Source organism: Schistocerca serialis, unplaced genomic scaffold (assembly GCF_023864345.2).
Source record: "Schistocerca serialis cubense isolate TAMUIC-IGC-003099 unplaced genomic scaffold, iqSchSeri2.2 HiC_scaffold_1261, whole genome shotgun sequence".
NCBI classification, from domain to species: domain Eukaryota; kingdom Metazoa; phylum Arthropoda; class Insecta; order Orthoptera; family Acrididae; genus Schistocerca; species Schistocerca serialis.
In genome coordinates this window covers 1803830-1825904 of record NW_026047471.1, presented here as the reverse complement: position 1 = coordinate 1825904, position 22075 = coordinate 1803830, and the positions used below count along the sequence as shown (strand labels likewise).

Sequence of the window (22075 nt, the reverse complement as noted above, 5' to 3'; positions counted from 1 at the left end):
TTGCCATTAAAGTAAATACTTGTCCTAACAAATGTGACGTCCTTGGGGATTAGAAAACGGAAAGGAGAACGTGGAGGAATAGTCAAAAAACGTTTCAGTAGGCTGTATCCGCTCAGTATTTGCAGCTGTCGTCCATTACGTACAAAAAAACTTACTTAATAAGGTATTCCACACTTATTTCACACCGCGTCAGTGTAAAATATCACAAGCACAGGAGAGGGAAATTTTTTCGCATCATAGCTCAGACGGAACATGGGTAGTCTCTCGATAGATTTCGAAGTATAAGAAGCATGTATTCTGACACCTGCATCGTACCGCCAAACGATTTTGCTAACGCTGCTGAATTCTGAACAGTCGGAGTGGACATTTGGATCGGCAGCGCTGAACCTAAGTAACTCGTTCGTCATTGTTCGCCCGCACTGCCCAGACAATTCAGTTCTTTCTGTGGTAAAATCAACAATAAAAGTGCATGGGGGATAACAGAAAAAAAGGACGTAACATGTGTAAGATCTTTACATTTCATGTGATTTTTTCTAGTCAGTTCGCCTTAACTTTTGAAAATAAACTGTGACCAACGTACTCACTTCTAACGATTTCGGGAATCAAATCTTTAATAGTCGAAAAGGAACTAAATATAAAACATCGTGGTCACTGAACATTGTTAGAACCTACTGCTGAGGTACTGTCACAAAGAGGTCTGCGTGAGTGTACTCTCGAGTATAATATGACACAACGACCACCGAAAGTGTCATCAGTAGGCAGCAAGAAAAACTGTATTAATCGTTATTTCGAAATTCGATAAAAAAAAAAAAAATTGTAGCAGAAATCATTACATGGCGATGGTCTTAACACCATACTCTTTTTCAGACTTTATAAAACAATAAATAACAGAAAGCTGTTAAGCCCGCATCTCGTGGTCGTGCGGTAGCGTTCTCGCTACCCACGCACGGGTTCCCGGGTTCGATTCCCGGCGGGGTCAGGGATTTTCTCTGCCTCGTGATGGCTGGGTGTTGTGTGCTGTCCTTAGGTTAGTTAGGTTTAAGTAGTTCTAAGTTCTAGGGGACAGATGACCATAGATGTTAAGTCCCACAGTGCTCAGAGCCATTTGCATTTGCAGAAAGCTGTTAATGTTCTCCGAATATTGCTGTATAGTCACGGACGACTGCACGATCTTCTCGTCTGGCTCCGGTCTCTCGGGCACTACCCATAAAACGTAACTGAAACTGAGTACAGAGGTAAAACTTTGGCGACGAATGCCAAAGGGCTTTCATTCTCCAGTGAGAAAGGTGTAGATGCTAATTTTAATTTTATGCTTCATCTTGTTAATTTACTTACATTGGTACTTGGGAGACACCATTCTCAGCTGTAAAGTATCATTGCGACTGCTCAGTCTCTGATCTGACGAGAAATCTAGTTAGTTGTCACACCAAAAACCATGAAAACGAATTCGTTGAAGGTTCAAAATATTTTGGAGTGCCTCCATTACAGGACAACAGATAAGACAGGTCTTCCCTCTTTTCAGTTTACAAAGCCTTTCTTTGGTCCCGGCAGGACCTCCGGTACGTGATCTATCGACCAGCAATATTTTATCTAACAGTGTTATAAACACCCCGCTATGAGACATTAGGCGCCTGTAAAACAAGCCAGACACATCATTAGCTGCCGAAGCTTGTGAGCCATCACTCTACAACCTACGAGAGATCCTGATGGTGCAATCAATACTTACTATAAAAATGGATGCACATACATGTGTATGTATGTATATTCAACAACTCTTCCTATACCGCTGGACGGATTGCAACGAAACTTGATGCACACATCACTTTATCTCTGGAAAGATTCGCTGTGGAGGTAAGTACCTCCAATCTACACTCCTGGAAATTGAAATAAGAACACCGTGAATTCATTGTCCCAGGAAGGGGAAACTTTATTGACACATTCCTGGGGTCAGATACATCACATGATTACACTGACAGAACCACAGGCACATAGACACAGGCAACAGAGCATGCACAATGTCGGCACTAGTACAGTGTATATCCACCTTTCGCAGCAATGCAGGCTGCTATTCTCCCATGGAGACGATCGTAGAGATGCTGGATGTAGTCCTGTGGAACGGCTTGCCATGCCATTTCCACCTGGCGCCTCAGTTGGACCAGCGTTCGTGCTGGACGTGCAGACCGCGTGAGACGACGCTTCATCCAGTCCCAAACATGCTCAATGGGGGACAGATCCGGAGATCTTGCTGGCCAGGGTAGTTGACTTACACCTTCTAGAGCACGTTGGGTGGCACGGGATACATGCGGACGTGCATTGTCCTATTGGAACAGCAAGTTCCCTTGCCGGTCTAGGAATGGTAGAACGATGGGTTCGATGACGGTTTGGATGTACTGTGCACTATTCAGTGTCCCCTCGATGATCACCAGTGGTGTACAGCCAGTGTAGGAGATCGCTCCCCACACCATGATGCCGGGTGTTGGCCCTGTGTGCCTCGGTCGTATGCAGTCCTCATTATGGCGCTCACCTGCACGGCGCCAAACACGCATACGACCATCATTGGCACCAAGGCAGAAGCGACTCTCATCGCTGAAGACGACACGTCTCCATTCGTCCCTCCATTCACGCCTGTCGCGACACCACTGGAGGCGGGCTGCACGATGTTGGGGCGTGAGCGGAAGACGGCCTAACGGTGTGCGGGACCGTAGCCCAGCTTCATGGAGATGGTTGCGAATGGTCCTCGCCGATACCCCAGGAGCAACAGTGTCCCTAATTTGCTGGGAAGTGGCGGTGCAGTCCCCTACGGCACTGCGTAGGATCCTACGGTCTTGGCGTGCATCCGTGCATCACTGCGGTCCAGTCCCAGGTCGACGGGCACGTGCACCTATCGCCGACCACTGGTGACAACATCGTGGTACTGTGGAGACCTCACGCCCCACGTGTTGAGCAATTCGGCGGTACGTCCACCTGGCCTCCCGCATGCCCACTATATGCCCTCGCTCAAAGTCCGTCAACTGCACATACGGTTCACGTCCACGCTGTCGCGGCATGCTACCAGTGTTAAAGACTGCGATGGAGCTCCGTATGCCACGGCAAACTGGCTGACACTGACGGCGGCGGTGCACTAATGCTGCGCAGCTAGCGCCATTCGACGGGAAACACCGCGGTTCCTGGTGTGTCCGCTGTGCCGTACGTGTGATCATTGCTTGTACAGCCCTCTCGCGGTGTCCGGAGCAAGTATGGTGGGTCTGACACACCGGTGTCAATGTGTTCTTTTTTCCATTTCCAGGAGTGTATAAAAGGGGTGGGGGTGCCAAACCAGAGGAACCCATCTCAACTCAATACCAGTTACTTTTGTCAGCCAGAATTTGAGAATGAGGGCACTTACAGACTTGCAACATATCTATACGAAATATTTTCTTGCCGACGATGAAGTGAAAAACGTTTGTCTCTTACTACATTTTCACTGTTCGTGGAATAAGACTGCTGCATAAAGCATTATATTTTAATTTATCATATATTTATTACTAACTGTATCTACATGTACCACAGATCGTACCATCAAAATTGTGTCATTGTATAGCACATAGTTCAGGAGATGTGACGTCGAATACTGAGACGTACGAAAAACTGGCGAGTCATGCGTGACGTTTTATTTTTTTATTTTTGGCTTCTAACTACATTCAAACTATTCCGATAGTGAAGGGAGACGATAATTTAATAGTCTTGGGGGACTGAAATTCGATAATAGAAAGAGAAGGAAATTCCTTCCCCAAAGAAGACAAAGTAAATATTCCAGAATTTCACTCGATAACTGCTGCCAACATGAGTAGCGAACAAGTGGCAAAGCTACTCAATTCATTTAATAAAAGCAAGCCCTCCGGTCCATATTATATACTAATTAGATTACTTCCAGAACATCCTGTTATGGTACTAGCCATTAAAATTGCTACACCACGAAGATGACGTGCTATAGGTGCGAAATTTAACTGACAGGAAGAAGATGCTGTGATATGCAAATGATTAGCTTTTCAGAGCATTCACACAAGGTTGGCGACACCTACAACGTGCTGACATGAGGAAAGTTTCCAACCCATTTCTCATACACAAACAGCAGTTGACCGGGGTTGCCTTGTGAAATGTTATTGTGATGCCTCGTGTAAGGAGGAGAAATGTGTACCATCACGTTTCCGACTTTGATAAGGGTCAGATTGTAGCCTATTGCTAATGCGGTTTATCGTATCGCGACATTGCTGCTCACGTTGGTCGAGATCCAATGACTGTTAGCAGAATATGGAATCAGTGGGTTCAGGAGGGTAATACGGAACGCCGTGCTGGATCTCAATGGCCTCGTATCACTAGTAGTCGAGATGATTGGCATCTTATCCGCATCGCTGTAACGCATCATGGAGCCACGTCTCGATCCCTGAGTCCACAGATGGGGACGTTTGCAAGACAACAACCACCTGCACAAACAGTTCGACGACTTTTGCAGCAGCATGGACTATCAGCTCGGAGACCATGGCTGAGGTTACCCTTGACGCTGCATCACAGACAGTAGCGCCTGCGATGGTGTACTCAACGACGAACCTGGGTGCACGAATGGCAAAATGTCATTTTTTCGGATGAATCCAGGTTCTGTTTACAGCATCATGATGGTCGCATCTGTGTTTGGCGCACATTGGTGAACGCACATTGGAAGCTTGTATTCGTCATCACCATAATGGCGTATCACGCGGCGTGATGGTATGGGGTGCCATTGGTTACACGTCTCGGTCACCTCTTGTTTACATTAGCGGCACTTTGAACAGTGGACGTTACATTTCAGATGTGTTACAACCCGTGGCTCTACCCTTCATTCGATTCCCGCGAAACCCTACATTTCAGCAGGATAATGCACGACTGCATGTTGCAGGTCCTGTACGGGCCTTTCTGGATACAGAAAATGTTCGACTGCTGCCCTGGCCAGCACATTCTCCAGATCTCTCACCAATTGAAAACGTCAGGTCAGTGGTGGCCGAGCAACTGGCTCGTCACAATATGCCAGTCACTACTCTTGATGAAATGTGGTGTCGTGTTGAAGCTGCATGGGCAGCTGTACCTGTACACGCCATCCAAGCTCTGTTTGACTCAATGCCCAGCCGTATGAAGGCTGTTATTACGGCCAGAGGTGGTTGTTCTGGGTACTGATTTCTCAGGATCTCTGCACCCAAATTACGTGAAAATGTAATCACATGTAAGTTCTAGTATAATATATTTGTCCAATGAATACCCGTTTATCATCTGCATTTCTTCTTGGTGTAGCAATTTTAATGGCCAGTAGTGTATAAAAGCTCTGTACTTTACTATCGTATACATCCGGTCGCTGCATGAAAGATCCATGCGTAAAAGATGGAAAGTTGCGCAGGTCACAGGAAGGAAGTAAGAGTAATCCGACAGATTACAGACTCGTAACACTGACGTCGATTTGAAGTAGGATTTTACAACATGTACTGCATTTGAAAATCCGCCTCGGTAGCTTAGTGGAGGCCGGCACAGTAGCTCAGCGTGTTTGGTCAGAGAGCTACCTGCCCATTGTAATAAAAATATTGAGTGATCGGATCAACGAATAACCTGAACGAGTGTCATCGGACGTCCGCCATGAACAAATTCAACGAACAATACAGAACAAAATAAGATCAAAGAAAAAAAGTAGTGGCCAGCGCGGCCGAATGCTGTGCAAAGGGGCCCGGGTTCGATTCCCTGCTGCGCAAGTCGCTGAAGTGGCGTCAAATCAAAAGACTTGCACCAGGTGACCAATCTTCCTGGCAGGAGGCCTTAGCCACACGATATTTCATTTCATTTCCGTTCCAACATTATGAATTACCTTGAGGAAAACGATCTGTCAGAACAAATGCAGGAAATACCATTCTTGACAAGTACAACTAGATCTTTATTCTCATGAAATAGTGAGTGCTATCGACAGGGAGCCTCAAGTTGTTTATATGTTCCTAGATTCCCAAATGGCTTTTGACACAGTTCCTCACAAGCTGTTTTTAAACAAATTGCATGCCTGTAGAGTATCGTATCTGTTCTGTGACTGGATCCATCATTTATTATCAAAAATATCACACTTCGTAGTAATTGAAGGAAAGTTATCGAGTAAAGCAGAAGTGATAACTGGCATCACCCAAGGAGGTCCTACTGGCCATCTGCTTTTCCTTATCTATATAAAAGGATTGAGAGACGATCTCAGCAGCCGTCTTAGATTGTTTGCAAATTGTGCTTCATTTAGCGTCTAATAAAGTAATCAGAAGATCAAAACTATTTGCAAAGTGATTTATACAAGATATGTGTATGCTGAAAAAAGTGGCAATTGATCCTAAATAAAGAAAAGTGTGAGGTCATCCACATGACTACCAAAATGAATCTGTTAAATTTTGGATGTACGATGTTACTGTGAATTCAACTACGGGTCTAGGAATTGCAATTATGAAAAACTTAAATTGAAATGATCATATAGACACTGCACCTGTCCACTGTTCGAATATTGCTTTGCAGTATTGGATCCGTACTAGATAGCACTGATGGAGGATATTGAAAAAGTTAAAACAAGGGAACCTCATTTCGTATTATCGCAAAGTATGGGAGAGAGTGTCATGGATATGATATTCGAGAGTAGTAGGAGAAGGGTGGCGTCAGTGCATTTGGTTAATGCGGGTTGTCTAAATCAGGGGCAAGGATGCACTCAGGGGCAAACCGATTGTTCTCCTATGACTAACTGGTCATTAACCTACTGTTCTGCTAACAGGCTCCTTCCTCTTGATTCACAGGCCCTTAACCTATTGTTTCCCGGCACCTCCACCGAGCCCTCCCCAAAAACCCTCAGGAAACCCCCAACCCATCCCCTCCCCCTCGCTGATGCAGGTACACTTTTAGCTCCCAGTTATTCGAATAGCCTCCTCTCATTCTTATCAATTGACTGACTACTTAATTAAATTTATCAATTAATTAACCTCTCCCCCTCTGGTAAACCCCCACATCCCTCCTTCCCCCTCTCCCTGCTCCACCCACAGCTGGAAATTGATGGCTCTGCAGCGGAGAGAAATGATCTCATAACAGGAAATTCAAGGGTATATTCTTTATTTATAAGAAATTCTGTTTGCGGGGTTGGATTTCTCTTGCTCATTGTTCTCTGCTGTTTGGGAAGATGCAGGTCTTGTAGGAAGTATTTCATCAAATGCTTTCCTCATTTTTTTCCAATCGTGCAAGGAATACTGTCATGAAACACCTATGACATGTAATTACACTGGTAAAAATTTTTCAAGCGCGAAGCATGAACCATCCACTGGACCACGCAGAATGCCACCACACGCACTGCCAGGAGTCAGGGTGCACTGGCAGCCCCTGCAAACGCGGCCATCAGCTGCCGAGGCACGTGCAGGAGTCCATTCATGACCCGCAAGCATGAGGCTGTGGCATCCCTTTCACGCTTGACACCTGAGAAATTCCTGTCGAAACAAGTGTTTTCCTAGCCACCAAAGCTGATGCATGGCTTTCATAGCTGTGGGTCCAGTACCGATCGAGATGTTTGCATAGAGGCTCACCCTCGCAGGATGCAGCTAACAGGTTGTCAATGTTACACTGACGTCACACGTCTATGTAAATAACAGCCAAGTCTCCCTCTGGATGTACTCTAGAAATCTGATGCAATGTATTCACAAAACATTTACGAAGATATCCCAGAATAACACAGGTTGCATTGTTGCTAGAGATCCTTACGGGATAGCCCATTCGTCATGTATTATGCTGTACTGTCTTCAACATACATCTCAGAAATGGTAAAAATTCTCACCACTAAAAGTTTTCATCTTGTCTGTGCATGGTTGCGAAAACACCATTTATCATAAGAGCATTCTTGTTATTTGGGAAGAGAGCACTGTCTAAGCACAGATGGGAAATTAAGATGTGGATTTAACTTAATAATTAAAAATCAAATTGGACACTATTGAAACTACGTCTAACAAAAATAAGGAAAGAGTTGTTTTCTGTACCTAAAAGTGTATGCTAAAGTTAATAAAGACTTAGTACAAGAATATCTGCTTCTCTTGTTTGCTAATCTACCAAAAATCCTAAGATATTTCCTAAATACAATGATCTGTGGGCATGAATTCAGATGTGGAAAGTGGGTAGCTGAAGACCTTTAAAAGTTGTTGAAAGTAGGTAGCTGAAAGTATAGTGAGCCCCTTTTCGTACCTATATGAAGAATTTAGCTGTCAGTGCAATATGGCAACCGGTACAAAATAGGTTTGCCACTGAAAGTCTCGTCTGCAGAAGAGAATGGCAAACAGTGCTGCCACACCGGCAGTAATTTGGCGGTTGAATTCAGGAAGAGCTAACCAGAATGCTCCATTCATTCACAAGAATTCCTTTGTGCTGGGACACAATAGCCTCTACAGACTGGTTCAAACAAGATGGGGGCAAGGTATCTACTTAAAGTTCTGAGAGTAATGTAATGTCTTGTTTGTTCAAGTGTTCAAAGACAGGATGAAGCATACCATCCGTCCCTGGCAGGATTGTGGCATTAGGACATCTCCACTGTAGGTCAGAGCTTCGAATTCTGTTTGTGAAATTGTTCTGAATTTCCCATCTTTGCTTAGACAGTGCTCTCTTCCCAAACAACAAGAATGGGTTTATGATAAACGGAGTTTTCGCAACTACGCACAGCCATAATGAAGGCTTTTAGTGATGAGAACGTTTACCATGTCTGAGACGTATTTTGAAGGCAGGACAGCGTAACACATGATGAACAGGCTGTCCCAATAGGATCGGTAGAAAGAATGCAACTTGTGTTATTCTGGGATATTTTCATAAACAGAGGGAGACTTGGCTGTTATTTACATAGACATGTGACATCAGTATAACACTGTCAGCCTTTTAGCTGCACCTACAAGGGTGAGCCGCACCTATGAGAGCTATGCGTCAGCCATGGTGGGTAGGAAAGCAATTGCTTCGACAGGGATTTCTCATGTGTCAAGTATAAAAGGGCTGCCACCATCTCATGCTTGTGGGACCTAAACAGACACCTGCACATGGCCCGGCAGCTGATAGCCACATCATTGCTTTGTGGGGCTGCCAGTACACCCTGACTCCTGGCAGTGTGTGTGGTGGCGTTGCGTGCAGTCCAGTGGAGAGCACATGGTTCGTGTTTGAAAGATTTTTACCAGTATAATTACATGTCATAAGTGTTTGATGACGACATTCCTCGCACAATCGGAATAAAAAAAGTAAATCAATCAATGTGATTACTCCAGAATGAGATTTTTCACTCTGCAGTGGAGTGTGCGCTGATATGAAACTTCCTGGTAGATTAAAACTGTGTGCCGGACCGAGACTCGAACTCGGGAGTTCGAGTCTCGGTCCGGCACACAGTTTTAATCTGCCAGGAAGTTTCAATGTGATTACTTCTTGCACGGCCTGCATCTTTCCTAACAGCAGAGAACAACGAACGAGAGAAATCCAACCGCACAAACTGAATTTTTTATAAATAGACAATATACCCTTGAATTTCCTGTTATGAGGTCCTTCCTCTCCATCGCAGAGCCACCAATTTTCAGGTAGGGAAAGGGTGGGGTGGGGGGGGGGGGGCTGGAGGGATGGGGATGTTTACCAGAGAGGTAGGACTAATTGATCAGTTTAACTAAGTAGTCAATGATATTGAGAAGAATGAGAGGGGACTATTCAAATAACTCAGAGCTGCAAGTGAACCTATATCAGTGAGGGGAGGGGGTGGGTTGGAGGTTTCCTGAGGGCTCAGAGGGGAGGAGAAGGAGAGGGAGAGGGAGAGGTGGGGAACAATCTGTTAAGGAACTGTCAATCAAAAGGAAGGATCATGTTAGCAAAACAATAGGTTAATGACCTGTCACCACAACAGGTTGACCCTGAGTGCCTACTAGCCCCTGATGTAGGCAACCCACACTAACAAAATGCACAGACACGGCCCTTGGCCTACTACTTTTGAGTTGGGGTGACAACCAGTAAAACAATGGCATTTTTCATTGCAGTGAAAATTTCCCATGACATTTCAATAAACTGTGTTCTGCTCCGAGTGCAAGAATATTTTGTGAACACCCACACTGATAGGGAGAAATGATCATTGTAATAAAATAAGGACGTCAGAGCTTGCACAGAAAGATTGAAATGTTTGTTTTTACCATGTGCTGTTAGTGAGTGGAACGGTAGAGAAATAGTGTGAAGGAGGTTCGATGAACCATCTGTCAAGCACTTCAGTGTGAATTGGAGAGCAGTTATATAGATATATACGTCGGATATCATTTGAGGTGAATGGAGGGTTAAGGTTCTAGCAAACAATGATAGTTTACTTCTTCTTTTCTGCTTAGTGAAGAAAGTGTTCCGACTCTAAATATCGTTCAGTCGACCAAACTTCAGTCTATAGTCTTCCTTCCTTGAAGCAACAATGGAAGGATCGTTGATATTGCGCATCCCTGAAAGTGCTGTCCAAATAATCAATCTCCCTTATTTATTTCCACGCATCGGAAAAAGAGATACTGACTGGGATTCATTTCACATGTGGCGAAGTATCAGATGCTAAGGGGAACTGTTCCTACAAAAACTGTTGAATAAAGAAATAAAGACACTTAACCTAAGTCCCACTGACTGCTGTGGCTTGAATTGTTACCTTGAATAAAATAAATATTTGTCTCCAAGATCAAATCTTTTCCCAAAATGGTTCCTCTGAGGCTACTGACAAAAATTTATTTAAAATAACGTTTGTCTGGGGGAGAAGAACAAGTCACATAAGACTCATCCCTGGGGAAATGAGATCTACATAAATGTTAATTATTTTGCCATAGGTATCTTAGGATGTAGGTAGGTGCTTGAATATACAAATATACAGTATGCTGAACTGTTTATAGATTTTTCTCATGCACAGTATTGATGTGTCTCACATATAGGCCAACTTCTACAGCTTTTACAATTAAATTTTACTTTCATTTTCAAATCTTCTGTTAATTACTAAATGCCCTTAATATATGTAAACGTTTATAAATCGGAAGGGATGATGGTTAAGGTACAGCTGGAAGGGTGGTTTGAGTTTTGTACTTGACAAAACAGTTGGAGGTGTGGAAGTCCTTCCCAGTGTATGAACAGGCGGCGACAAGAGAGGCGACAGCCTCTGCTGCAGGATCTCCTCATAACACAGACAGCAGACAGCAGAAGCAGATAGCAGGGCCGTACAGAACAAGGCTGGCCACACAGCCTGCTCACACACACAGTGACACGGAAATACTTGTCGCACCCACTGCAACACACTCTGACTGTCTTGTGCTTACTGCAGTATACAGTCTAATATTTAAACTTCTCATGTTTCAGGTTCCTCTGGTGGACCTGTATCGTCCTGGATCGATAAGACCCATTTTAGCTTTTTACTTTTACTTTACATTATCCATAGATATTTCTAAGTACTTTGCCTGGTCACAGGTAAAGTACATTTCTTTTGATTACATTCCTTTCATCATCAAAATTAAACGAGTATGTGGACTTACTCTGGGGCCCCAAGTCCCTGACTGTACCAGATGTCAAAGAAATGATGATATGTCCCAGGATGATGTAGGCTTCAGGACTCCAGAATGTGGTTAGGCCACTACTGGGAAGGGATATCTTCTTCACATACATTTGCAGCAATCCTTGTGTATGTGCTGTATCATACGAATTTGTCTAGTGCAGAGGGTTGTAATGAAGCTGTGTAGAGTGTAGAGGTGACTTTGTGTCCTTGATGGTGAAAGAGGAAGTGACAGCAGATATCACAGCTAACTTATTCTTCTCCAGTATCAAACCAGAGGGCAATAAACATGATGTCACAATATGACCAACGAACCACAACTGACACTTTTGTACCCAGTAATTCAACATGTCTCTGCAGAATGCCTGGGCATTGAAACCAGGGCGCAGACATATAGTTTGGTGACCAGAGAGTATGTCTGAACATCAGTCTGATGGAAACCTATGGAAACATCTTGTATCATTAGGAATTATACGGAAAAGTCATATACTGAACACCTACACATCCTGTTCATCGCTACAGCCGCAGAGGCTGGTTCCAAAGGCGTGTCCAAATTCTCTGAATCTTCATGTATGTAACGTCTATATAGGCAACATTTATAAAATTATTAACAACTTTTTGCCTTTTTGGCCCCGGTTTATTTTCCAGAGAAACACAAATACGTCATACAGTTTTATTTGGAATGAGAAGCTCCTACGTGGAAATGAGCTATACAGATCTCTACCTGCCCTGTGGTCCTCCAGCCCACTGCTGGATGGAGTGTCATTGTATCTTTAAAAACAATGCTTCGTCTAACAGAGAGAAGGTTCTGCGAAGTCGAACTGCTACCACAACTGGAGTAGATCAGCTGGAGTTATCTCCAAGACATAGACATCTCGCTCGATGCTCTCCCAGGTGTACTTAATAGGACCAGTGTCATATGATATGAAAACTTACACAAGTGGCCTCATGTGTGTGGAGTGTTCCTCAAAGCATTCACACTTAACTGACAAAAGTAATGAATTGGACTCCTGAAACTACAAGTCAACACTGGGCGCTAAAGGTGGTGAAACAGATTTACGCAGTTATAATCAAACAGTAGGTTAAGGTACTGATGGCCGGGAGAAGATGATAGCAGTGCATCAAACACCTCTTTTCATCCTGCGTACTGAACATGTGGCTTGAACGAATTTGATCACTGCCATTGGTGTGCACCAACTTATATCGTGACACGTTACTCCTGATGTGTATTTTCCAAGCTTATAGGGCAAATATTCTTCCAATCTCCAACACTTCGACCACTGTCAGCAATTCAGAGTACACTACACACCTCTCGATAAGATAGTTGGGACTGAACGAGCTGGTGCTGTGGTCAGACACTGGACTTGCATTTGACAATACAGAAGTTCCAGCTCCATCCCTCACAAACCTGTCTTGGGGTTTCCGTGATGTCCCTAAATAGCTTACGGTAAATTTCTAGATGATTCCCTCAGAAAGAAAGCAACCAGTTTCCTTACCTGTCCATCCCCATCCTTTCCCAATCCAGCCTTGTGCCCAACCTGCAGCACTCTTGGCATCAAGGGGACATAGAACCATAACATTTTTCTTGTGCCCACAGCAATTTCAGTGCTTGTTTTGTGCAGCGAGTGTAGGTACACATGTGGAGCGATGAATTGTCTGTCACAGGGATGTGGCGATATGGCTGTTGGCAGGATGCTGTCATCCAGCATTAAAATGGCTAATAGTCGCTGCATTATTATCCATCAATCCACAGTCACAAGCCACGACAGTTGACAATAACAAATTACAGTATAAATACAGTGTTCACATGTCGACGAAAGGCTGTAGAGGTAGTGATTTTCCTTGAATCGGTGCTGTGTCCTCACAACATTGGCTAAATGGTGACATACGTACTGATATCACAGATCCTATGCCATGTATGCTCTTCTGTTCAGTGTATCCCAACCATGGGTGCCAAGTCGAGTGGTATGATTTATTTTGCTGTGTCCAGAGAGTAAGTTTGAATGGAGTGTCATTCTGTGGACCCAAAGTGGCAGACAGCCCATATATGTGACTGCTGTGAGTGCCACTGTGGTCGAGCTAGTATCAAGCATGTATGGTGGTATAATGAGTCAGCTGCAACTAGAGGAACCAGCAATGTCTTCCAGCACGATCACCAATTTTTAAGAGGCGAACAAGCCTACAGAGAAGAACCAGTGGCCAAAATGTCATGGTGGCCAATGTGTCCATACTGTGGGGCGGACCTGAAGATGTTGGAGTTACTGAGCAGCTACATGGAGACGAATGTGCGGGTTCTGGGCATAATTGTTCCTGAGGGCCTCAAGAATTTGATGCACTACACTTCTGTCACCTGAATGTCACTACAGTCTGTGAGGGGCATGGCCGCTGTGTGGACATAACAACTTGGTGGAGTGGTTGGTGCCTGTTCACAGCCAGATGGACAGTGATCCCAGTTGAGGCAGAGAACCTGGCTTCAGCATATCAAGAGGAGCACTAACTGAGAACTTTTGCAGCTGACAGTTGCATGCTGGTGACCTTATGGTTGGTAAAGTGTATCATGTGGTATACTAGCTGTACATTTGGTACATCTGATAGCAAAAGCATTCCACTTGTAAGTCTTTGGTTGTTGTGTGACAAGGTGTGGTTGGTTATTGATTGCACATAGATGTGTGGGTGTGTGTGCAGTGAATGAGAGCACTTCAGTTTGTTAAATACACGATGTGAGTGTGATTAATTGTATTGATCCTAAAATGTTAGCTTAAATTATGCTGTGAACATAACTCTCTTGTTGAGACTATTCTGCTTGAAATTCATCTTGTTACCTGTTCTATGTCAAAAATCAATTCGTTGCATTATTAGATAAATTGTTTCTGAAAAAAAAAAACACTTGCAGCTGCAAATGAATTTTTACAGAGCATAATGTGTAGTTCGTTGTGGTATTATATGGTGACAGTGGTGGTAGTAAACAAATACACAGTTTTGTGTTATGACCCTAGTTAGGTCCTAGAGTGTTTTTATATTCTGTCTTTTGCTACTGAAGTTGTCTCACATATTATTACTCGTTATGTGCCAAGCATTGTAAATTTTTGTCATTGTTAGCTGTGTACGATTGTCCTAAGGTAAGGTTATTTGATGGAAGATACTTTTTATTGGTTGTTTGGAGCCCAGTGTTGGGATCTTTATAGGCTACAGAAATATCTTACTTAAGGAAACTGTATTTCTAATCTGTTGATGTTAAACAAAATAAATTGAGTCCCTCATGTACACAGCTCTCAGTCCAAACGCCACTTCATCTAAATCCTAGGCCACACATGTGACTCACTTTTTTCTTCAATAGCATGTGTCAACACAAGTAATCTGGAAGGCAAGCGTTAAATATTCCAACCACTGTTAAGGAATGGTTCGTCAAGATATAACGCCAGCAAACAGTCCTGGAACTAGAGTGGAAGAACCTTAGGGAAACTCAGAACAAGCTAGGCCAAAGACATTCTTCAAAATTGGGCAGAGCACTAAGAGCTTTCGTTAGCTGTGCTAATCTAATGAGCATGACTCTCTTTTTTATTACCAGGGTGTCCATAGTAGTGGAAGTTGTAGAAACGTTAGTCAATGTGCAGTCTGGTCATATAGTGAAGCATGTTTCTCGTCCTTGCAGCAAGTCTGATGAACGGGTAGCGAAGAACAAAGATTGGTCTGGGCCACCTGCTGCACCACCACCAGCAGCAGCAGCAGCAGAGGAGGGTGCTGCAAGAGAGATGTCCATGGACAGCCTGAGCCTTGTCGCTGGTAAGTGGGGCAACTTCTTGTATGCAATTTAGTAGGCGCCGCTACTTCCTGCACACCTGTACCACACCCTGGAAATGTCACAAATGTTCATGTAAGGCAAGCACTGTATGTACTGTTTGGGCCCAATCCTGTGACCTAGCCTTTGCTTCAATCTGCAGAATTTTGCCAGGGAATGCAAAAATTATGGAACCTGTTTTGAGGAACTTCAGAAGTTTCATCCAAAGTCTATGATCGTATATAGCTCTAGGTCTCAGAACTCTAGTTGGCTTCATGGAGCTGTGAAGGTTTGATAGATTCTTACACTTTTCTGTGCCGAATAATTTCAAATGTGGATGAAACATGTCATTTGACTGTAGCAAACGCTTCTGATGAGATTTCCCCGATACCTCTTTCTGAGTAAAGAAATTGTTTGGCAGATGATAAAATTGTCGCAGGTTCTTTTTTTGCGCTCCAGTTTTGACCCAAGCACATAGTGAATTAAATCAGAAACGAGCTTTGGTTAATGCGATAGCAAAAGTATAGTCAACTGCCCCACATTAAGTAGCATATGATTTTTGTGTCAACCTTAATGAAGTTCTGCCACTTCAATCATTAGCAAAACGGTATTCACCATTTTCGCACAACTACTGTTTTAAGTTCACTTTTTTTTTTCTCCAGGGAGTAATGATTGATCCATGACTAACCTACAGAAATTCAATAATGCTGAGAGACCTTTGAACTGACTTTGAGCTTTTTAAATGCACTTTTGAAGTTTCTCCTTAGGGCATTTCGCTTCTACATTGACAACATTGAACACCCATTTCGAAACTGGTTCTTAAGATAAAAATTCATTTCCTGCGAGATGTCTACCTTTTTTTCATTCTTTATTTATTTCTTCCCTTATTGTATTTTGATCCCCCCCCCAGAAGGGGGGCAGGCTGGCAGCAGCATAATACGCCACTCTGCAGCCTACAGATAAATTTAAAAAACATAATAAGAAGATATAACAGTATAAAGAGGTGATAAAATGGTGACTGTTTAAAACTTGTACATGGCAAAAAAGTTGTGAAGAAAAATAAAAAACAAAGAGGTCAGTGATGCTGATTAAAAACGCTTAGGAAACAGACAGGCACAATTAAAAAACATGGTGACAGTCTGGTTTCTGTTCGCAACACTTTAAAAAGGGGACGTACAACACTGAACACTCACGGAAAATACTGCAATATAGAGTACAATGGCATATGGGTATGGAGTGGCGGTGGTGGGGGGGGGGGGGGGGGGGGCAAATAAGGAGGAGGGGGAAGCCAATAGAGGAAGGGGGCACAGAAAAAGGGGGGGGGGGGGGCGGTGCAGGGCGGGCGCGACAAAGGAGTTGGGAAGACAGTGATATCTACCATTCCATCAAACTGTAGAATCTTAATGCAGTACTCTTCCACTGTGATATCAACAGTTAGGTCGACAGATAGCTGATAAAGCACATATTTAACAAAAGCACTTCCAAACTGACTACAAATTATATTGCCTGAAAATAAATAAATTAATTAATGAAGCACCCAGAAGACTTGGCTGGATGTCAAGTGTGACTTTGTATACCTGTACACCATCAATGGTAAGTAAACGATTAGAGTGGCAGTTCTCTGTGACTGGTAGAATGGCCCACCAGAGTGCTCTAGTGTTAGAAATCTTACAGACACAGCTACATACAGGCATTGTATTAAATCCAATGGCGACATGTGAAAATTTGTGTTGGACCAGAACTCGAATCCGGATGCTCCACTTCTCTATAGCAGTTCCTTTAATCACTTAAGGCACCTGAGCACAGCTCCTGCCCTGCCCAAATTCCTACATGCCACACACTACAGATGTAGTGTCCTCTGTCCATTATCACCCATCACGTGAGTCGCACAAGGATTCAGACAAGTAAGTGCATCCCCACAGAAGATATTATTTTGAGGTGTCTGTTCTTTTGGACATGTTAGAAAGAACAGACACCATACATACATACATGCATTACTGTTGTTCATATTTAGTGTTGTTACTAGGCCTGGTAAAATTATAAGAGGCAAAACAGCGTCAACATTAAGTGATGACTGTGAAGGGCACAGAGATGCTGTGAACTGTTGTGAAACGGAGTTATAGCGCCTGACAGAGATTCAAAGAGTCCTCATGGCAGGTGTAAGTTTTTGAAACATTCAGATGTGACAGTGGCCCGATGGTGGACTGGAAGGGAATATGAATGTGAGTAAAATGTGTGGGAAATCTTATGGGACTTAACTGCTAAGGTCACCAGTCCCTAAGCTTACACACTACTTAACCTAAATTATCCTAAGGAGAAACACACACACCCATGCCCGAGGGAGGACTCCACCAGGACCAGCTGCACAGTCCATGACTGCAGCACCTTAGACCGCTCGGCTAATCCTGCATGGCAGGGAATATGAGGGCAGGCATACTCATCGTCATGGTTCCAATGAAACACTTGTGATTACACCACAAGGGAGATTCTCCTTATTGTGCATGAGACATATTGTAACCCTTAGATATCCTTGTCTGCTATCTGAGAACAATTAATGGACTCCCTCTACATTCTGTGTCATCCTGCAACATTGGTCAGAGACAACCAGCAGCCAGACTAGGGGATTACTACGCCAGGTGTGGGCTGGCATCAACACCACAACACAAAAGGCTGCATTTAGAGTATTGCTGTGTGATTCTTCCAGTGGAGGGAAAAATCGGGTATCACTTCCAGTCGTGGCTGGTATTGACCAAGGTAACTCTGACAGCACAATAGTACGTCACTTACATCCTGCATCTTCATGTGGTGCCTTCTATGAGACAGTACCATGGCGCCATTTTTCAAGAGGACAATGATCATCCACATGCAACATGCGTCCCTATCAGCGCTCTGTGTTATGTTTAGCTATTAGCTCTGTACCCAATAGAATATATGAGACATCAGATCGTATGCCATCTCCATCCCAGTGAAACGATCCAGGATATCAAGGACCAGTTACATCAGCTGTGGACCAGCTAGCTTGTGTCAGGACTGGATCAACAGTTTTATGACACAATTCTGTACTGAACCAATACATGCACCCAGACCAGTAATCTGGTAACCCCTTAAAATTAACCCACAAGAGGTGCACTCCTTTGTCTAGAATTGAAATATTTACGATGAAGTTTTAGGATGCTCTTGCTCGCACTGTTTCATGGTTTATTCACGTCGCAGGCAGCTGGGGTACACTGATTCCATTCCGGAGGGGGGACGGGGGGTTATGGGGTGGTGGCAGGAAAGTAATCCAGCCATCCCATAAAATTAACCATGCCAGTTCTGTACTAAACACTGCTGACCCTGTGCATGATGCAGAGCAAAGCCAGTCTCAAAAGAAGAAGAAGTAATTAATGAATAAAAGTGAAAAATTCATATTCATGAAAAGTCAGTTTTCAAAATGCAAAGATGTAAGGAGAGAAATGTCTTCTGAAATGTTACTGTCACTGTCAATTGATGCTGCAAGAAGCCAATTGCATTTACACATGCAAACACTTTCATTTCCAAATAAGTTCTTGTTAGTTCCCTTTCTATAAATATTCGTCACAGAGGAACAAACACCACTGATAAAATTTACTGTTTCAGATATACTTCCTCCAATGGCCTGAAACAATATTTTTGTCCCTTTTTGCAGATAGGATAAATAGTCATCCTAATTGGCCTAACATGGTTGAGAGGTTAGCGAAATAAGAGATTACCAGGAGCAGTCAAGAGTACGATGAGATCGACAACATGTCATCTGTAATCGAAATAAAATGAAGCATTAAGACACAAACGGATAACATCTTCCTCTATCAGAGGACATCGCTGTAGTGGAGTCCGAGTTGCACTGTTTGACTAAAATAGAGAAATGCCCAGAAAAGGTGGAGGAGACCAAATGAAATTTCATGAGTTGAGAGGATAGATGATGCTATTTCAGTGATTAACACACTGAGTCAAAATTACTTCATTTATCAGCAAGATGCTGAAATCCCTCCTGCCTGGATGCATGATCTAAATTGGTTAGAAAGGGTTTCTCCTGAGGTATCCCGACCCACAATGATTGTAATCGTACTTGATATTCTGGATACAGGAATGACGACGTCGTTGATGTTCGAACTGGTCTAAATCATGCACCATCAGAGATAGATATAGGGATCTTGCAGGCCATAGGGGTATCTCAGTTACGCAGACAGGATATACGTCCATGTGTGGATAGGCATTGTGCTGTTAAAAAAATGCAACATGATACTGTCACATGAGAGATAACGCATGATGGTGCAGCATGTCCATGTCAAACCAGTGTGCTATCACAGTTCAGTTAATCTCTACCAGCCATGACCTGAAATGATATCTGATAGCTCCTCTCAATATGAGACCAGGTGCAAACCAATTGTGTCTATCCAAACCAGTGGATTAATGGGACCACTCCCCATGCCGCCACCACACTCGTTGACCATAGTCGTCAGGGTAACGTAGAACAATGATTTATTGCTGAGTGTGTGTGTGTGTGTGTGTGTGTGTGTGTGTGTGTGTGTGTGTGTGTGTGTGTTCAATTTTAAACCAATGTGACATCTTGACACTGCATTATTTGACCATCCAACCCAATGGACGCCCATTGTGAGGCTACTTTCAGTCCAGTCAGGAGCTGGTAACGCTGTCTCTCATGTGTACGCAGCATATCAATGTCATTTACAGTGACCACTCAACATTTGAAGCTGTTCACGTTCCTTATATATCCTACCAGTTCTGGTACAACACCAAACATGAACACCACTAACACAGTTTGGTGACCATTCTGTCTTAGAGAATTGCTACACTAATTTTTTAGAAATATGTGGATTCCGAATGAGATTTTCACTCTGAAGAGGAGTGTGCGCTAATATGAAACTTCAAGACTTCGAGTCTTGGTCCGGCACGCAGTTTTAATCTGTCAGGAAGTTTTAAATGCATGGATTGTGTGAACATAGACGCAGTTACATTGTTATCTGATCGTGGTTTCTGGGAGTTTCACTCTTTTTTTATAAGGCAGTGGATATACGACAACTCCACATGTATACTAGGTGAACTATACTGCAAGGTGCTTATGAAGCATTGGCACTTCTAAAATTCAAGCAATAACAATTTAAACCACATGTTTACATAAGTAGGAGAGTGGGCTCACTATATTGCAATACAGAGTGTGAGATGACGTTAACCACATCGTGTTTGCCTACCAGCGACGGAAATACGGAACATGCATACTACTTCATCAGATTCTGTATGTGGGATACAGGAGACCTTCCACCATCCCGCCGCTTCTGCCTGATACCGATGTCATTGCCTTGAACCTATTATTGAGCATCCTCATTGCAGACAATATGGAAATAAGACAGTTATTCCTAAAAAAAATAAACCCACTGTGATGACCTATGCAGTCAGCAACTCTGAAATTAATGTGTGTTTGTTTGTGTGTGTGTGTGTGTGTGTGTGTGTGTGTGTGTGTGTGTGTGAGATAGTGTAGTCGAGGGATGAAAATTTTCTGAACTTATGCTGCAAAGATAGAACTGCTTGAATGGTGTGTTGGATGGCTGAATGACTGTCTTAACCAGCATTAAATAAAAGAAAATTTACAGCAATGGATAAAATGCTTACAATCCACTCTCCAAAACACTACAAAATTGCTCCACCACTGCTCAGCATGTAACACAAGAACTAAGCTATTTGCTGTAGATACTCACGCGACATTTGTGTTTTGATCATAATAACATTTTACCCGATGTTTTCTACACTGTAAACTTACAGCTCTCTTGGTGTAAACAGTTGAGATTAAATTTACTGCACAACTAACTAATCAGTTTTGTAAATTTTATTGTGTTCTTACACCAGTTTATATTTCTTAACTTTGTAAACAAGGGTGCATTTTCATGAAAGTCAATCTTTTTCTTTACAGTGCACTCAGGCATGTCAGATATACAGGAATTTGTTTTGCCCCATGCGGAGCCAGCATTCTGCTCGCTAGAGGTTGAGCATGAGAAGTAGACTGGTTAGTATACAATCAACACTGCTGTGATATTGCGTTCATAAACTTGTTTATATTGTTTTAGCTCTGTCAATTTGGGTACATTTTGATAAACTTTATCCCTTTTGTTCACAGTCTTCTCAAGTAAGTTAGCCAGGAGTGTGCCAATTTTGGCCCCAAGGAACACCTGTTCTGCACACTCCACAATACGGCCCTCAGGGCCAGCACTACTCAGACCTGTAGGCTGGGAAGAAGCTGGATTTAGTCCAGAGCAGAAAGAATTCCGCTCACCACACGAAACGCCATTCAGACTAGAGCACAATAAGTAGGATGGTGAGTATATGATCCAGTCTGCTTGATATTTTGTACACACACTTGTTTATATTTTTTACCCCTATCGATATGGGTACATCTTGATAACATGTAACCTTTTTGTTCACAGTCTACGCATTCCTGCTGGACAGAAGAGTGACTATACTGGCCCAGAGCAGCAAGTGTTGTGCTGTCTAAACAAAATACCCTTCAGGACCAAGCACTGGTCAGGGCTGTTGGCCGTAAAGGATCTGATTATAGCGTGGAGCAGCAAGAATTCTGCTCACCATGGAAAACGGCCTTCGAAGTCGACCAAAGGAGCTAAAATGGTGAGTACACAATCCAGTGTCCTGTGATAATGTCTTCTTACACTGGTTTATATTTTTCACATTGATCAACTGGGGTTTATTTT

General features: G+C 43.3%; 1 protein-coding gene across 3 annotated transcripts in view; it reads left to right on the top strand.

Annotated features, from left to right (window-relative positions):
* The window catches only part of LOC126438132 (uncharacterized), a 1198954-nt gene that overhangs the window by 972737 nt on the left and 204142 nt on the right, over positions 1-22075 (top strand). For 2 of the 3 annotated variants that reach the window (XM_050090515.1, XM_050090516.1), the window contains exon 5: positions 15213-15227. The exons of the other annotated variant lie outside the window; for it this stretch is intronic. In XM_050090515.1, coding sequence (XP_049946472.1) covers positions 15213-15221 — 9 coding nt within the window. In that variant the 3' untranslated portion in view covers positions 15222-15227. Of the gene's footprint in view, positions 1-15212; positions 15228-22075 lie in introns of those variants that run through there. 3 annotated transcript variants of the gene reach the window in all.